General features: G+C 40.1%; 1 protein-coding gene across 5 annotated transcripts in view; it reads left to right on the top strand.

The window, feature by feature from the left end:
• The first annotated feature begins 6,908 nt into the window (after positions 1-6,908).
• The window catches only part of NOL4 (nucleolar protein 4), a 295,984-nt gene continuing 285,661 nt past the window's right edge, over positions 6,909-17,231 (top strand). For 3 of the 5 annotated variants that reach the window (XM_037032650.1, XM_037032640.1, XM_037032677.1), the window contains exon 1: positions 6,909-8,699. In XM_037032650.1, the coding sequence (XP_036888545.1) occupies positions 8,436-8,699 (264 nt within the window). In that variant the 5' untranslated portion in view covers positions 6,909-8,435. The remainder of the gene's footprint in view (positions 8,700-17,231) is intronic. The other 2 variants (XM_037032668.1, XM_037032659.1) reach the window with 1 other exon arrangement.

Raw genomic sequence — 17,231 nt, 5'->3', positions numbered from 1 at the left:
ATGGACTTGCTTGTACAGTGATGTTAAAGGTAGAAATTAAAGAGAAGTCCAGCAAATCCACCAAGTTATCAAATCTAATTTATTCCCTTTTTAAAAGATTTTATTTATTTATTTATCTTTAGAGGGGAAGGAGAGAAACATCAATGTATGGTTGCCTTTCGTGTGTCCCCTGCTGGGAGTTGGCCTGCAGGGAACCGGCCTGCAACCCAGGCATGTGCCCTGACTGGGAATCGAACCGTGATTCTTTGGTTCGCAGGCCCGCGCTCAATCCACTGAGCTACACCAGCCAGGGAAATCTAATTTATTCTTAGTTTGTATTTATGGAAATGAACTTCTGACCAATGCACTATATTTAATGATGATCATACCAAGCTAAAGTATCAGTTAATTTGGGGCCAAACAGCAAACATTAAATTTCTAAATTTTCTTTTGGTTGAAAAATGTAATAAAGATACTGATACTATCGCTTATAAGTAAAAAGAAATGTTTTTCTGTGTCTAAGTAATGATAGCCATAAAGATCAGGGCAATATATAACCACTTTCAAATGTATTTCTTTCCTGAATCGAAGGATAGCTACTGCTTCCCTTGCCTGGGGAGATACACCTGATAAAACATTGACATAAGAAATATCCGAGATTTTGCTGCCTGTTTTCCTCTATGATTTTTTTATGGTTTCAGGTCTAACATTTAAGTCTTAGGCCCATTTTGAATTTATTCTTGTGTGTGGTGTAAGAAGGTGGTCCAGTTTAATTTTTCTGCACATATCTGTCTAATTTTCCAACACCATTTATTGAATAAACTTTCTTTAACCCATTGCATATGCTTGCTTCCTCTGTTTAATATTACTTGATTATAAAGGTATAGATTTATTTTTGGGCTCTCTATTCTGGTCTATTGATCTATGTGTCTGTCTCATATGCCATTTTATGCCAGTATCATGCTGTTTTGATTACTATGGTCTTATAGTATAGTTTGATATTAGATAGTATGTTTCTAACACCTTTGTTCTTTCTTAGCATCACTCTTGTTATTTGGGGCCTTTGGGGTTCCATATAAATTTTTGAAATATTTTCTCTAGTTCTGCAAAATATGTCGTTGGAATCTTGATAGGAATTGCATTGAATCTATGAAAAATAAATAAATGGTGTGCATCAAACTAAAAAGTTTTTACACAGCAAAGGAAATTATGAACAAAATAAAAAGACAACCTGCAAAATGGGATAACATATTCACTGATACATCTGATCAAAGGCTAATATCAAAAAAATTATAAAGAACTTATACAACTCAACACCAAAAAAAAAAAAACAATCCAATTAAAAAATGGGCAAATGCCCTGAACAGAGACTTCTCCAAAGAGGGCATACAGATGGCCAAGAGATACATGAAAAGATGCTCAACATCACTAATCATCAGAGAAATGCAAAATGAAACCACAATAAGATATCATCTCACACCTGTCAGAATGGCTGTCATCAATAAATCAGCAAACAACAAGTGTTGGTGCGGATGTGGAGAAAGGAGAACCCTTTGGCACTATTGGTGGAAATGCAGATGTGTGCAACCACCGTGGAAAGCAGTATGGGGATACATCAAAAATTTAAAAATGCATCTGCCTTTTGACTCAGCTCTCCCACTTCTGGGAATATCTGAAGGAACCCAAAATACTTATTCAAAAAACATAAGCACCCCAATGCTCACTGCAGCATTATTTACAATTGCCAAGACATGGAAGCAGTCCAAGTGTGTTGGTAAATGAGTGGGAGCAGGGTGTGGGACAGGCAGAGGGGGAAAGGGGGAAAAACTAGGACAACTGCAGTAAAAATGACATGATTAGAAAAAATAAAAATGATATGATTAGAAAAAAACAACTTTGGGACATTTACACAATGAATACTACTCAACTGTAAAAAAAGGAGAAAATTTTACCCTTTGCAACAGCATGGATGGTCCTGGAGAATTTTATGGTAAGTGAAATAAGCCAGTCAGAGAAAGATAAATACCATCTGAGCTCACTCATATGTGGAATCTAATGAACAAACTGAACTAGCAGGGAAAAATGGGGACAGACTCATAGTTGGAGAGCAAGATGACAGGTTGGGAGAAAGGTTAGGGGGTGGAGAGATTGGGCAAAAAGGAAAAAGGACTCATGGACATGGACAATAGTGTGGCGGTTGCTGGGAGGAGAGGGATATAATGGAACTAAGTGGTAATGGAAAAAAGTACAATAAAGGTTAAATTTTTTAAAAAAGGAAAGCTATTGCATATTAAAGATAGGCTCTTTCAAAATCACTTGGGAGAAGAGTCAATAGAACAAAAGTCAACTAATAAAGTCAAAATTGTGACATTTTTTTGTGTAATCCCATATTTCCCTGTCTGCATGAGCTATGCATTTCTGCTTTTTTGTTTATTCTGTTTCATTTTGAAAGGTCACTACAGTATACAGTAATCAAGTTGCTGATTGTGTTGGCCATTTGCTTCTTCTACTAATTTTCTTTACTTGAAAGAGTTATTAATAGACTGTTAAGCATCGGAATGTACCAATATATTCAGAATTTACCAGTTTCAAAGTAGGAACTACAATTGAACACAATCTCTAACTAAAAGGGCTCAAACTCTCTTACTGACTCAATTTTGTAGACAAAGTCATTATATGGTCCCTTCTATGACAGTTTTGCTCAGAGGACATCCTCAAATTCAGATTCTCATTTTAACATGCCTCCAGGTTCTGATCTAATCTAGAACAGATATAACCAAAGCTTTCTATCTTTCCTTTTTAAAATTTTACATTATTTTTCAGCCATGTCAATTTTGGAACTCACCAGAAGTGTAGGTCTAGTCAAGGATTGACCCAAATGACTGTCTACTTTCCCTACGGCTCTTCCGATATCAGCATTATACCAGTAGAAGGCAACTTCTGCCACTTGGTACGTGATATTCTATTTTAGTGATAGGATATAAGTGTATACAAAATCAATCCCAGAAGATGGAGGCTTTCCCTTTTGAGGGATGGAGGAATGTGGGTAGAGGTGATGTCATTCATTCCCATGGTTTTAAATTCTGTGTATTTATATCTCCAGCCTAGACTTTTTTCTGTAATTTTTGCTTCTATATTCAAATGCCTACATGAACCATTCTCCCAGTATTTTAATTTTAACTTCTCTGAAATTATTTCTTCTGGCCTTTCCATCCAACCTGTTTCTGCTCGTACCTCAGCCTCCAACTGCCAATCTGTTTCTTCCTCAAACTCCCCTAAGTCAGTGGCCTTCTTAGCCACAGTACTACTAAAGCTATGAGACATATGGTTATCCTCGACCCAGTCTTTTCCCTACCTGCCGCATGCAATCCATGGCAAGCCTTTCTCTGTATGCAAAACATATCTTCAATCCACCACTTCTCTCCCTTTACTCCAACCATTACTTTTCTAATCAATCACCACAATACTTCACCTGAGTTACTGTAACTACTATTAGCTTCCTAACTGGTCTTTTTTTGCTTCCATGCTTGTCCTCTTACAATCATTCACCTCAAAATGCCCAGTGAAACTTATAAAAGTGTACCTCATCTCATGTAAGTCTTCTGCTTTAAATTCTTTATTGATTTTTCCACTGGGCCAATCATAAAATGCAAAGTTCTAAGCATGGAGAGCACTGCCCGACAAAATCCGGATACAAGAGACTATTCGGGTCTCATACCCTACCTGTCTCTTTCAAGACCCACAAGGTCCAGTTGCATTGGCCTTCCTCTTATTCCTCAAACATGCCAAGAACTCCTTCCTGCTTTAGGATCTCTGCTATGACTACAGTTCCTGCCCTGGATTTTCATATGATTGATTCCTTTGTCATCTTTTAGGTCCCAAGGTAAATGTTACCTAGTCATAGAAAATAGTACTTATCTCAAGTACCAATTATTTCCTTGTTTATTATGTTTTCCTTGGAGAAATGTAAGTTCCATTAGATGAGGACTGTATATATACAACATATCTCTTTTATTGACTACTTTAATTCTAGAGCGTATCAGAATAATTGCTGCCCAATAAATATTTGTTGAATGAAAGCATAATTAAATGAATGGATGAAGCCTTGTTTATTCCTTGAACACTTATTTTATAATTACAGATTATATGTTGTTTTTACTGTAACATTTTGCTGATGAATATGTAGTGTTGTGTGAATATTTGTGATTGATATGAAAATGCAAGATTTTCAGATTTTTTTAAGGTATCATAACGAAACTGGCCATGAGACTGAGAAACATTTTACTTTCATAAGAAAGTCATGTGGATTATACCTCAACATTTGAATTGTCTTTAATGAAAATAGAACTTTCTGATATAACAATTTCTGACTTCCTCTCCCTATAAACAGGACCCCTGGCTGGGGTTAGGGATTTCTATTCAGTTATGAAGGTGGGGAATCACTCTTTGGAGAGAGATGCTCTGTAGAGAAGCAATTCTTGGGAAATGTCAAATGAAATTCCGTAGCCTGTTGAAATGAATCATAGCTAGCTGAAAGAGAGGCTCAGTGTGACCCTCTAGGTGGAGCTGGGAAGACCTGACTCTAGAGAAGTTTGAAGTAAAGGAGGAAAATAAATCCAAAGTAAGTTGCTGAAACAGATTTTAGATTTTATCAGGTGCTTATGCTCTTCCTGGGGTAATACGTGGTAAAAGCTGTTGACTCAGCTTTCAATAATAATGAGCACAATCAATAATGAGCACAAGTATAGAACCGAGTGCTCTTTGGGTTCCACACAGCTCCGAGATCTTGGCCCTGACAATTCTAGGACTTTCTAGACCTTTAGACCAATGACAAGGACTTTGTAGGTCCTTTAGACCAATGTGAACATTATTTTAATAATTAATCATTTACTTGTTCATTCTAAAAACAATGCATCTTGTATGACTTTTAATTTTGTGGGGTTTTTTTTGCTTGTACAGTAAAATGTTAATCCAGCTGAGAGTTAATTATGTATTTGCTTGTATTCTATGAGTTCTTTATGTCTAAACTATCTGTGCATTTGAGTATCAAGTCCAGTCATAAATATAATGAACACCTGTATGTGGTAAGGTCGTGCATTTCCTTTTAGGTAGAGACCAACTTCATCCAAACACTACTCAGCAAAAGTCAAAAGGGATGGCCAGGGACTGTGCCTGCCTGCTTCTTTCTTTCTTTGTTTCCTCTCTTTCTCCTTCCTTTATTAACTAAATCAACACATATTTACTAAGCACATATTATACATACTTTTCATTGCGCTACGTTTCCTTGAAAAATGATACAAACTCTCAGGATCTTCCATTCAAGATTGTATTTGAATAATGAAACATCCTAATATGAAAATGTATAGTACAAAGAGGGGTGTAGTTCTTATAATATAGGTTGCTAGTCATCCTTTGTTGGGTCATCAAATAAGTGTATTGGGTTAGGATCACACTTTACATAAGAACAGTAATAATGATAAATGGGAACAAATGACAAATATCAGTGTGCATTGCACATAATATGCTTTTCACAAAATTTTTGGAGGAAAAATGTATTCAACTGTAAAATGTGTATCTTACTGTGAGACAGGTTAAAAAACGTTTAAAAGACACTATCCAGAGAAGTTTAATGAGACATTATTCTAATTGGAATGACCAAGGAAGGAAGGCTTTGTGGGTCTGAAAGCACTTCGATAAGACTTATTGGAGATGGGATGACTTTTCAGATAAAAGAGCTATCAGAAAGAATTCTGAAATTGTGAATTAAGTTATAACAATAGGAGAAAGCAAACTTTATAGAATTGGCTTCCTCTTGAATGAATGACCACGCTAGGACCCACTCTACTTCCCGAATCTTCCAGGAAACATTGACCAAAATACCATAAAATCCAGATCTCTCTGCTTGTAATCATTCTCTATCGCCGATGTCCCAAGGGGAATTCTGAGGGTTGTTTCTGTGATGTATGCCACACTTAGGCGATTCAAAGTTTCTTCTATTCAAGTGCTTGCTCCAAATATTTATGTATTTAAGATATGACTTTTTTAACGTGAAAGGTGTAAAAATAAATACTCAATTCAGTAAGTCGAAAGTGATTCCCCTCAGCACTTAGATTAGATACACTTGTGACCTATCAGACAGTGGATTTTCTGGGTTCTACCGGTCTAATATTTATTGGGCAAAAATTCAAGGACTCAGGACAACTGATTTAACATCTTTTTTTTATACAAAAGAAGTAAATAAAAAAAGAATAAAAACAGCCAGGGTGGCCTCTAGAGAAGGGGAGCTGTTGTTGCGGGAATCTTGCAAGTTAATGAGAATTCACCCGGGACTGAAGAGAGGGGAGAAAGGAGGAGAAGGGGGGTAGGGGGTGGATAAAAACTCTTCCTTTGCAGCTGGCCCTCTCCCTCATTTGTTGCTCCAATAAGCAGTAATTAGGTCCTGAGCTAATGGTGTCAGCTGATCTGCTGTTTTTAGGCTAGACCCAGAGGAATCTCCATGGAAACCCTGCTGGAGTCGTCCCCCCACCTGGATGCTGAGTGCTCCTTTCTGCCACCTGGCTGCCGCCAGGCCCGCTGCTACCTCCTCCGGCCTCTAACCTGCAGCCTGCAGCATGCGCACTACCCCCGGGATCCCTAAATGGGACAATTCTGCCCGTGACGTCAGCGCCCAGCCGTCTCCACAGAAACTTTTGTCCCATTGACCAATCAGAGAGCTTGGAAGGGGCCGGGGAGGTGGGGTGGGAGGAGAGGGGAGTGGGAGGGGTGGGGGTGAGGGGAGAGGCGAGAGGTTTAGTGTGTGGAGCTGCTCGCGCTCTGCCCGGGCTGTCAGTCCGGGCTCCAGCCGCCGCGAGACCTTCCCGGAGACGCGCGCACACACAGCGCACCCCCCGCGCACCGCACACCCTCGCTCCCTTGCTCACACACAAGCACACACTCAGCCTGGCCGAGCAGGAGCCACTGACCATTTTGCAAGTGCCGGACCGGCTGCGGCGCAGTGGGTACAAACACTCCACGTTCCCATTCCGGGCTTTCGTCTTGGAGAGGACGACAGGGGTCGAAGGTGGGGTAGGAAGCGGACCAGGCGCCGGGCACTGGTCGGGCCGCCTTCCAGGCAGAACCATCTCCCGGGACGGGCGCCGGCCTCCGCAGAGAGTAGAATAAAGAGAAGCGACCGCAATCGCCGCGCGCGGAGGATGGGAACTCCCCTATTTAAAGCTCTTTTAACAGACGGATGGAAATCCTGAATGGAGGAACCGCTGATTTCATTCGCTTGAGAAAATCGTCCAGAGGAACTCATATTTGGCTACTCTGAGCAGTGGAGGGGGTGTCCATGACGTGGCAGGGGGAAAATAGACACCCGAAACCTCCTGTGTGAACTGCAAACTGTAACCAAGCAAGGGGGAAACCGATCTCTTTCTCTATTTTATTTTCATGCAAAGGGTTTTAAGCATCTGTGTCATAAACTTACTTCTCTCTCTGAACCCAGTTCAGCAGAAACCGGAGGAGTCCTGTCTGAGGACCCCATCATTATCCCGGAGACCTGCCTCCAAGCGGCCTGCTTTCGTTCACCACATTTCCCTGGAACTGAGATCTGTTTGGGGTACCACTATCTATCCTATGGAACTATGGACAAATCTCCACGACTGCTTTGACTAATTCTGGGACTTAACTCCTGGAACCTACCTGCGGGGCTGGAATTTAGCCTAAATGCCTCTGAAGAAATGACATTTTAAACCGTTTTAAAAATACATAATTTTTTTTTCCTGGGTAGCAGGATTTAATAAGCTTAACAACATGACAGGTAAGAACTTTCTCTCTCTCTAGTCCCTTAACGCCCCCACGCAGGGAAGGCCGAAGCGGAACAGGATCCTGGAGGAAGGAGAGCCCGGGGACCCGGGTCTCCCGGGCTCCAAGGAGCTGGGCCGGCGGCTGTTTTCGAGAGAGGCACAGCCCTCGCTCCTGGACCACGGGGCCAGCGTCTGGGGAAGCTTCAGAGGCGCGCGCGGGGAGGTGGCGCTGCGCTCCACCTGCCCTGCCCAGGACACAACCCGGGGGCAAGGCGTCGAGGGACCACCCGAAGTCAATATTGGAATTTTTAATAAACCAAGGAATGAGATTTTAATTATTCAAAACCCAGCCCCTCTGGGCCAGACGCTGTTGGGATGGTCCTAGTCACGCAATTTTAGAGACCCATCACTAAGAGGACGAGAAAAGGGTCTAGGGCATTCGTTACAGTTACGAATGGACCAGCGACTTGCTAGCATAGGGCATTGATTGCGGGTGCCCAGCCAGACCCTTCCCCCCTCTCCATTACTTCTCCCACCCGAGACAGGCTCCGGCGGCGGCCGGGACCTCGCGTCCCTGCATCGTGGCGGGGCCCGCATTTTTCATGAGCCCGGGGTGAACAGGTGCGAAGTGCGCTGGGAGCCTCTGGCTGATCGCCGGGCGCGGGGAACATGGAGAGCGAGCGCGATATGTACCGCCAGTTCCAGGACTGGTGCCTCAGGACTTACGGGGACTCAGGCAAGACCAAGACGGTGACCCGTAAAAAATACGAGCGGATCGTCCAGCTCCTCAACGGCTCCGAGTCAAGCTCCACGGATAACGCCAAATTTAAATTCTGGGTTAAATCGAAGGGCTTCCAGCTGGGCCAGCCGGACGAGATCCGCGGAGGCGGTGGCGGCGCCAAGCAAGTGCTCTACGTGCCGGTCAAGACCACGGTGAGTGACTCGCCTTCTCCGTTATTTGTCTGCCGGAGCAGCCCAGCGGGGAGGGGAGAGAGAGGGGGGAGAACGCGGGAGCCGTGAGCCATCGTTGGCTCGTGTGCCCCCACCCTCCTCAACCCCCTCCCCAAGTCGTCCCCACTCTCATTAGCCAGGCGCGTTTCCCCCACGGTGGAGTCTTTGTGGTCCTTTATTTTAAAGCGGCAGCGCACCTCCGGAGACCGCGCGCTCCTCGCGTCCTGGCTCCTGCACCAGCTGCCTGAGCTTCCAACCCCGGGTCGGGCGGCGCCTCTCGTCCTCGTGCTGGGCCATTGTCCCAAGTCCATTGCTGGGTGCCCGGCGCGTGTCCCGCCTTCGCCACCGCTCAGAAAGGCCGCGCTGGAACCCCAGCCGCACGCTCTCATAATAGACGAATCTGATCGATAGTCTACAGTGTCTCCTTATTGGTACAAAGACCGAATGTGGCGCTAGTCATGAATGTGGGGTCCCCCCCCCACCCACCCCATACGCACACACTATCAGGTTTTATTGTTAAGACAGCCGCCTGGGAGACTCTGGCAGTCGGATCGTCTAGATCACTCCCAGAGATCTTTCGGCGACTGTTAAGATTGTAAGATAAGATCCTGGAGATTACTGCTCCCCGCCCCCATTCCCACCCTCACTTCTCCTTTCACAAATAAAGCCGTAGCTATGTGATAAACAACAAAGAGAGATGGGTTTGGGCTCAGTCAAATGGTGCATGTGTTTGTTTCTCGTTCTGGGATGGCACTAGTCTCATGGCCACAAAGCTCTAAACCCAAGCACTGCAAGGTGCAGGCATTGAGATCCCCGAGTATCTCAGCCTCACAAAGCAGAGGGGAGCGGTGGAAGCGTCGATTTCCTTTTTAAGAAGATGGGAACTGTGGGCTACAAGTAGGATTTCAGATCAGATCCATGGGACTTCTTTCTCCATCATGCTACGGTGGGTACGCGCCTGGAGTAGGGGTGGGGGAGGGTATCTGGCATCCTTTGCGTTTTTGCCTGGCTTTGGGGTTTCTAGAACATTTGTTCCTTTTCCTTCCTCCCTACTGGCAACTGTTTCCCTCGCAATATTCCTGGAGGATGCTAGAAAGGATGTGTCTCGAAAGCTATTCTTCTATCTCAAACGGAGGTACATTAAATTGGACACATCCTGATGAAAGTTTTCTGGAAGGATTAATGGGAGGATTCTTTTAGGTTTGGAAAACGATTTATGGTTTCCAGAGATTAATTAGGTGTAGCTGTTTGAAGGAAGTATATTTGTTTTGGAATTTATATGGGGCATGGAAATAAAGACGAAATGAAACATAAAAGTTGTGCTGTCATTTTAAAATGTACCGTTGTTGGAAGGTTTCTAGGAGGTAAATTTACAAATGCAGCTGTCTGCTTCAACATGTGGCATTGCTAAAGACAATGGTGCGATTACTGTCTTGCTTTACTAAGTAATGAGGACTAGATGGGCATAGATTAGAACAGAGGTTTGTTTACGTTTGGATAAGCCAGGAGTCTGTTGTAGCCCAGGAAGGGCTTTGATTCATTTGTATCAGGAATAACATTAAGAACCTGATTAAAAAAAATAACTTATTGTCAGACAAAATTAGAATTCAGAACATAAGGGTGTGTTTTCCTTTGGGCACTATTAGGCTAATTTAGTGAGTAAAATAATTTTAAGGTATATTTAACTAAATATTTAATATTATTGTATAGGTTTTTTTAAACATTGCTAGCCAGAAAGTTTGTTTTTCGTGATTGTGTGTTAAACTTAGGTCCCTCTGTTTACATGACCAATAGCTTCACCTGTGTATTGGGCTAATAAATTTATACTTGCATGGATTTGGTTACACCTGCTATGTATAAACAGATGTGCCCTTTTAATTTAATTTTAAAACATAAATTTAAAAACTCAAAGAATATAAATCCTGTAATGTTCTAGAGACACTAAGATAAACATGGATGTCATAATTCAAACAAGCATTTTATACTCAGACACCCATATTTTCATTCAAGAACTAATGCAGAGTTGTTAAAGAATTATTGCTAATACATCTAATAGAGTAGCAACTCCAGATTTAGTAATAAACATGTATTTTCTTTTCAATAAAGGCTGCACATATTTATGGGAGAAAATGTAACCCATCAAGTGATATTCTTTGATAATGATTTCTGGGTAGTATTTAAGAGCCCTGCCCTTCATTCAAGCCTGTTTTGAAATGTTGAAGAGGTTTTTAATTCATGAACTCTTCTATTGCTCTTTATGAAATTTTTATGCTGCTCCTGACAGAGAATTATAGGCTCCTCCTTCTCCAAGAGACAGCCAATCGTCATTTCAACAAGTTAAAAAATAAATAAAAGATCCCTTTTTATCCTGTTTGCCTACATTTCAAATTGTTCTTTCCTTAAAAATATGTTGACTATTCTTTATAATATCAGAGGCACAATCACCAGAGCATCGGAAAATATATTTTCTTTTCCTTTAAAGGCAAATGTTGGTTGAATAAAAGGTTGTGTTTGAATGCTATTTTCGAGTAGACTAAGAACCAGTCTAGCTATTTGGAGCTGGCTTTGCTGTTGGTGAGAGAGACTTGCACCTGGTGTTGCAGTAGTCCACTCCTGTTGATAATTAGACATCATTACTACTGAGAAAAGGGAGAGAGAGAAGGCAAGAGGACAGGCTGCGGCTAATTAACTACTTGTGTTTAATGAAAGAAAGGGAGACTGATAGCGACGGGGAGGTCAGACTAGGAGTGCCACACATACTTTATTGAAACACAGTATCTTTTCATCTGAAAGCAGCTAGGTGCTACCTCTTGTTTCCCAAAAGAATGGATGTAACTTTGCAAATATGCATTCCCCTAATGCCTAAATTTAACTGATGATAGAATCAAGCAAGGAGCAACTGGCTTTCAATAAAAATGTAGAATGCTGGAAAAGATAAAAAGAATACCCTTTAATATTTGTCCTGACCATGACCAAAGCTGAGGGGACGTAGCCGTCACTGTTTAGATTACTCTGTGGTAGAGGAGATGCTGTTTGGTCACCTAGCAACAACATACTGCAACTCAGCCATTTTAGGTCTGGCATGGGACCTGTGTGCGTGTACACGCCGGGGCACACGTGCACCACACATGCATGTGCATGTTGAGTGTGGCATCCGAGTCTTTTTTCATACCGCCACTTTTGTTTTTGTGTGTTCTTTCACTAAAGGTATACAAAAATTAGAGGGATGAAATTATGAATAACATGAATTCTCTAAGAGATACAGCAAATATCTTACATTGATTATTAAAAAGGTTTACTTAGGGATCATTTGCAATTAGCATTGCTATGGTTTTATATCTTGGATAGTTCTAGTTTCATTTGTTTTTAGAAGCTTTTTATCTTACCTTTTTTCTGGCAACAATTAGGTGAAACATCACACAATTTAAACTTGATATTATGAAAGATAAACTTGGAAAATAACCAGAAAATTTATTAAAGCCTTCCATTAGTCATATGATTAATGGATGATTGTGTGTTTTTTAGAAAGCCTACTACACTGTATAAAACATTAGAAAATTTGGTAAACTCATTTTCATTAGCTTTCAGTCTTACACAAACAGGGTATGGTTATCCAAACCGTAAAATCAAATATGAGTGATACTTCCTTTGACCTGTACTTGTAGGTGCAGACACTTAGATCTCATTTTTGTCTTTCATGTATTTTTTCCTTATGTTTATTCCACCAGGGAACATGAAATGAATTTTTCATCCAGAAAGGAAAATTTTCATTATCTTTAGTATGCCATTCAAAAATGATGATTTATTCAGTTCTACAGTCTGTAGCCTCAGATTTCATATTTTTCTTGCAGTGTATGCTACTAATTGATTGCAGTGATTAGAATAAATATTCATGGACTGGTTCATAAACAGTTACTGGATTTTTTATTTCCTATGATTTGGGTTATAAATTCTTTATGTTTATCAAGTTGGGAAAATAATGCCTCGTAAGGAGTCTGAATACACTTTAGACCTGGCCTAACGTCAGGCCTGATGCACGAATCACATGCATTGGGCCTTGATCTGGACGCTGCAGAACTTTCAGAAAACAGAGGTGAGGAATAGCACCAGCTACATATCAGGATACTTTGTATCTATGACAGATTCACATAATTATAGTCATTGAAGCATAAGAAAAATTTTGCTTATCTCCTAACACTTTCTCCTATATTTTATAGGACAGTTATAATGTAGTTATAGGACAGTGGGATTGCTACTAATAGCTGATGCATTTTTCTCTTTATTTAAAGTATGTTGAGACACTCTCTATACAGACTAGGTCTTTGCAGTCAAAAGATCCCAAGTATGAATTTCAGCAGTGTAGGTTATTAGCTGACTTCAGTGGCTCTTTATGAGTTGCTCTGAGGAATACATCATGTATGGCAAGCCCCTAGCACCATGTCTATGCAAGGCTCCCAGAGAATAGTGGGGCTTAAACTAGAGGCTAGTCTGGCATGGGAATGAGGGATCAAGAGCCTTGTAGGTATAAATCCCCTGAATATAAGGAGGAAATCAGACCCTGTTAGTATATGAAAACTATCCCACGCTTATTTCCTGTTACTGATTCTTGGCTTTTCCTTTGGTTCCTTGTCTGGTTAGTAACTACAGTGGGGATGGAGAGCAAGATTCAGCACTCCTATATTCTGTCTATAAACCTCCTGAGCTAGCTAAGAGTCTACTTCTCAAGATTTTATACTCTAGGCTTTCTGCATAGGTCGGAGGAAAGATGAAGAGGCAAAGACAGGAATGTGGCAGCAGAGTTTGATGAGTTTCAATCCCACGTGAAGAGCAGTAAGACCTTTCTCTGATAGTGGTTGTGTTTGCTAAGACTCTTTCTACCTAACTGGGAAAGATTAAAGTGAATCTGATATGTTTCAGGTTACATTCATTTTCCTAATCCTGGGATAACAAGATAAAATAAACTCTGGACAGCATAGATGGCAGGGCATAGATTTTAGAGGAAGATTTAAATCATAGATTTGAAATTTACCAGAGCTGTGAGTTAAGGGAAGTTTCTTAACTCTTGAAGATGCAATTTCTCTGTAAATGTCAGTAATAATATTTGTCTAAGTTGCTTTGAATAAGAAGTAATAATCATAATTCATAAGCATTTAGCTTATGCCTAGTACATAGTAAATGCTAAAAACAGAAGCTGTTCTAAGTATTATTAACAAAGCAAGAACACCATGATATAATTATAAATGAGTATATGCTAACACTAAAAAATCACATTGCCACAAAAAATTAAAATACAATATATTTATCTGTATGTATTATTTAGATATTTTTTCTGCCTACTCCATCTTTAGAAAATATAAATGTCCTTGTTTTCATAAAAGTGGTACGTTCCTATTATTTAAATTATCTAAATGAAAAGGAAAGAAAAAGTTTAAAAGTCGTACTAAATCCTCCATCTAGATATAACCACCATTAGCTAATTAGGAACATTATTATAGACGTCTCTAAACATTTACACCAAAAATTAGATATAATGATTGATTGATACAATGATTAATATAGACAGGCAGGAATAATTTTCCAAAACTGAGATGATAACTATATACTAATTTAAGTACAAATAAAATATATTACCAAAATATAGCAAAAAATGGAATACATGAAATTAAAAAAAATTGCCAATAGATAAATGCTTCTTCTCAGAAGTATTCATTTCTAAAGCTAAAAGAAGAGATAAAGAAAAATAACAAGAGACTGAATTATTTAACTACAGATTACAGGTGAATACCTATCATTGACTTTGCCCAATGGCAGATGAGCCTATTTCACGTCCCATCTCCTCATTACTTCCTGTTAATATTTTATTACATTTATTACATTATAACTGTCCTATATTTTATTGTATTTGTTACATTCACTATATAATATTGTGTATTATTGTTTTTACTGTCAAGTTTCTTTATGTTACAGTGTGTAATTTGGTTCTCACGATTATTTTTTCTTTGCCATATTTTAGTGCTTGTCATCCATTCTTTTGCCTGTGTTTCCTTAGTTCTGAATTCTTTAATTTGATTCATCACCTGGTAGACTGTTATTCTTGATATTTTTCTTAATCCTTACATAAGGGTATGTTTATTGATTTTTTAGAGACATAGAAAGGGAAAGAGGGAGGGAGAAAGGGAGATGGGAGGGGGGCGGTGAACAGAGAGAGGGAGAGACAGAAACATTGATCAGTTGCCTTTCGTACACACCCAGACCGGTGATGGAACCCAAAACCTAAGTATGAGCCCTGACCAGGGATCCAACCTGCAACCTATTAGTGTATAAGGACAGTGCTCCAACCAACTGAGCTACCAGGCCAGGGCTGATAATATATATTTTTTTAACCTAAGGAACGCTTTATGTGTACTATTCTTTGACGTTCATGCTGCTATGAGTAAACAATTAAAAATGGTGGACATTTGCCTTTTTAATGTAAAGGACCACTTAACTAGGTGTAACTCCTTTCTTTCACTCTTCCCACTGGAACATTGTGGATGTTTTGCTTCTTCTGAAAATTCAGAGGGAAACCTATTTTATCAAATTTCGTAAAGTTTAGTTCTTTGTTCTTGAAATTAAATAATGTCACTATGGTGCGTTCTAAATTCCTTTTCCTACTGAGTGATTGTACTCATGTCCATGGTTTTATTTGTATGTCCTGGTGACTTAATGGGTATCTTTCGAGCTTTGGATTTGTATTTAGGGGGTTTCTACTGAATGTTTATACCAAGATATTTGAAAGCACCTCAAACTGAATATTTCCAAAAATGGAGTTTCTTATTTACGTTCCCTCATTCTAGGTCCTCCAAGTTAACACCTCTTAATTAAATGTCCTTTCTACATGGAGGGAACACAATTGGCTCACCCACTGAGCCAAAAATACATGTGACATTTTTGATTTCTCCTTTCCCCTCCCTCTTTATACTCAACAGAGTGCTGTCGACTCAGTGAACTGAGTAGATCTTGAATCTACATATTCTTGTCAAACCATGCCGTACCATGTGCCCATTGCTTGGTCACTTGGCAGTTTTCCCAAAACCTGTTTGGAAGGAAGGGGTTGGATCTTTGATACCTGGCGTAATGTGTGGGGCATCCCGGTGCTCAGTGTCCATGGAGTGATCCAAAAAGACTCCCCAGCCCAGTACTGCCTGCGTTGGACCATCTTACCGTAGCACAACGGCTAGTTTCCCAGCCACCATGGACACTCTGTTTAAAATATTTGTTTATTTATGTGTTTGTTTATGTAAATTGTGGTTAAAGACACAACATAAAATATCCCACTGTAACCATGGTCAAGTTTACAGTTCAGTAGTGTGGAGTACACCGTGCGCATGGCTGTAGAGCAGCTCTCCAGGCGTTTCGTATTGCGGGATGGAAACTGTGTACCCACTACCCAAACAGTTCTCTCTCTTCGCCCTCCATCCGGGCCCCGGTAACCACCAGTGTACTGTCTGTTTCTACGAATATGACTACTTTAGACGCTTCATGTAAGTGGGTCTGTCTTTGTGTGACTGATTTAGCCTAATGTCCCCAAGATTTATTTATCTTATAGCATGTGACAGGATTTCCTTCCTTTTTAAGACTGAATAATATGTCATGTATGCATATACCACATTTTGTTTATCCATTCGTCTGGCAATGGACAATTTGGGATGCTTGTACTTCTAGGCTAATGTGAATAGTGCTGCTATGAATATTGGTGTACAAATCTCCCTTCAAGACCCTGCTGTCAACTCTTTGGGATAAATACCCACAGAAGGATTGCTGAATCAGATGGAAGTTTCATTTTTAAATTTTTTGAGGAGCTGCCGTACTGGTTTCTATAGCAGCTGCACTATTTTGTAATTCCACCCATAGTACGCAAGGGTGGTCCCTTTTTAAGGCTAAGAAACTAGTGACCTTACTCCTCATCTAGACTTCTTCAATAACTATACCTCTTTAGTAATTACAAGTATTGAGTATAACACAATTAATAATAATATTAATTATAATGCCTTACATTTATCAAGTCTTACTATAGATTTAAGGTATCAAGTTCTTACTATAGGTTATGGACTTGGCTAGTCATTTTAAACAAAAGGTCCCTCTTTAATGTGCACAATATTTCTATCATATTAGTGCTTTGTATTATACACTTTAGAAAATTGTCACTTAGGAAAGGTGACTTCCTACAGTCACACAGCCTTAAAGTCTTAAGAGCTAGGATGCTAAATTATTTCATTTGCTTTTCCAAATCCTTGCTTTGGTCTCCAGACTTTTTAAATAATGCAGCCCAGTTATTTAAAAAGTTAAACATCTCCCCAATATGTGTATTTTCATATGTTATATAAATATACTACTATATGAATACTTAACACGTTTTAAAACATTCAAAATATAAATATTTAGGGCTAATATTAAAATACATAAAATATAAATTTCAGTATTTACTTCTTTACCTCAATTGGTCATCTCAGGTATTCCCTTGGGTATGCACAT

Source organism: Sturnira hondurensis, unplaced genomic scaffold, assembly GCF_014824575.4.
Source record: "Sturnira hondurensis isolate 20B ecotype Veracruz unplaced genomic scaffold, ASM1482457v3 Scaffold0001872, whole genome shotgun sequence".
NCBI classification, from domain to species: domain Eukaryota; kingdom Metazoa; phylum Chordata; class Mammalia; order Chiroptera; family Phyllostomidae; genus Sturnira; species Sturnira hondurensis.
Note: the sequence above shows the minus strand (reverse complement) of the source record. Positions and strands in the feature narration are given on the sequence as shown.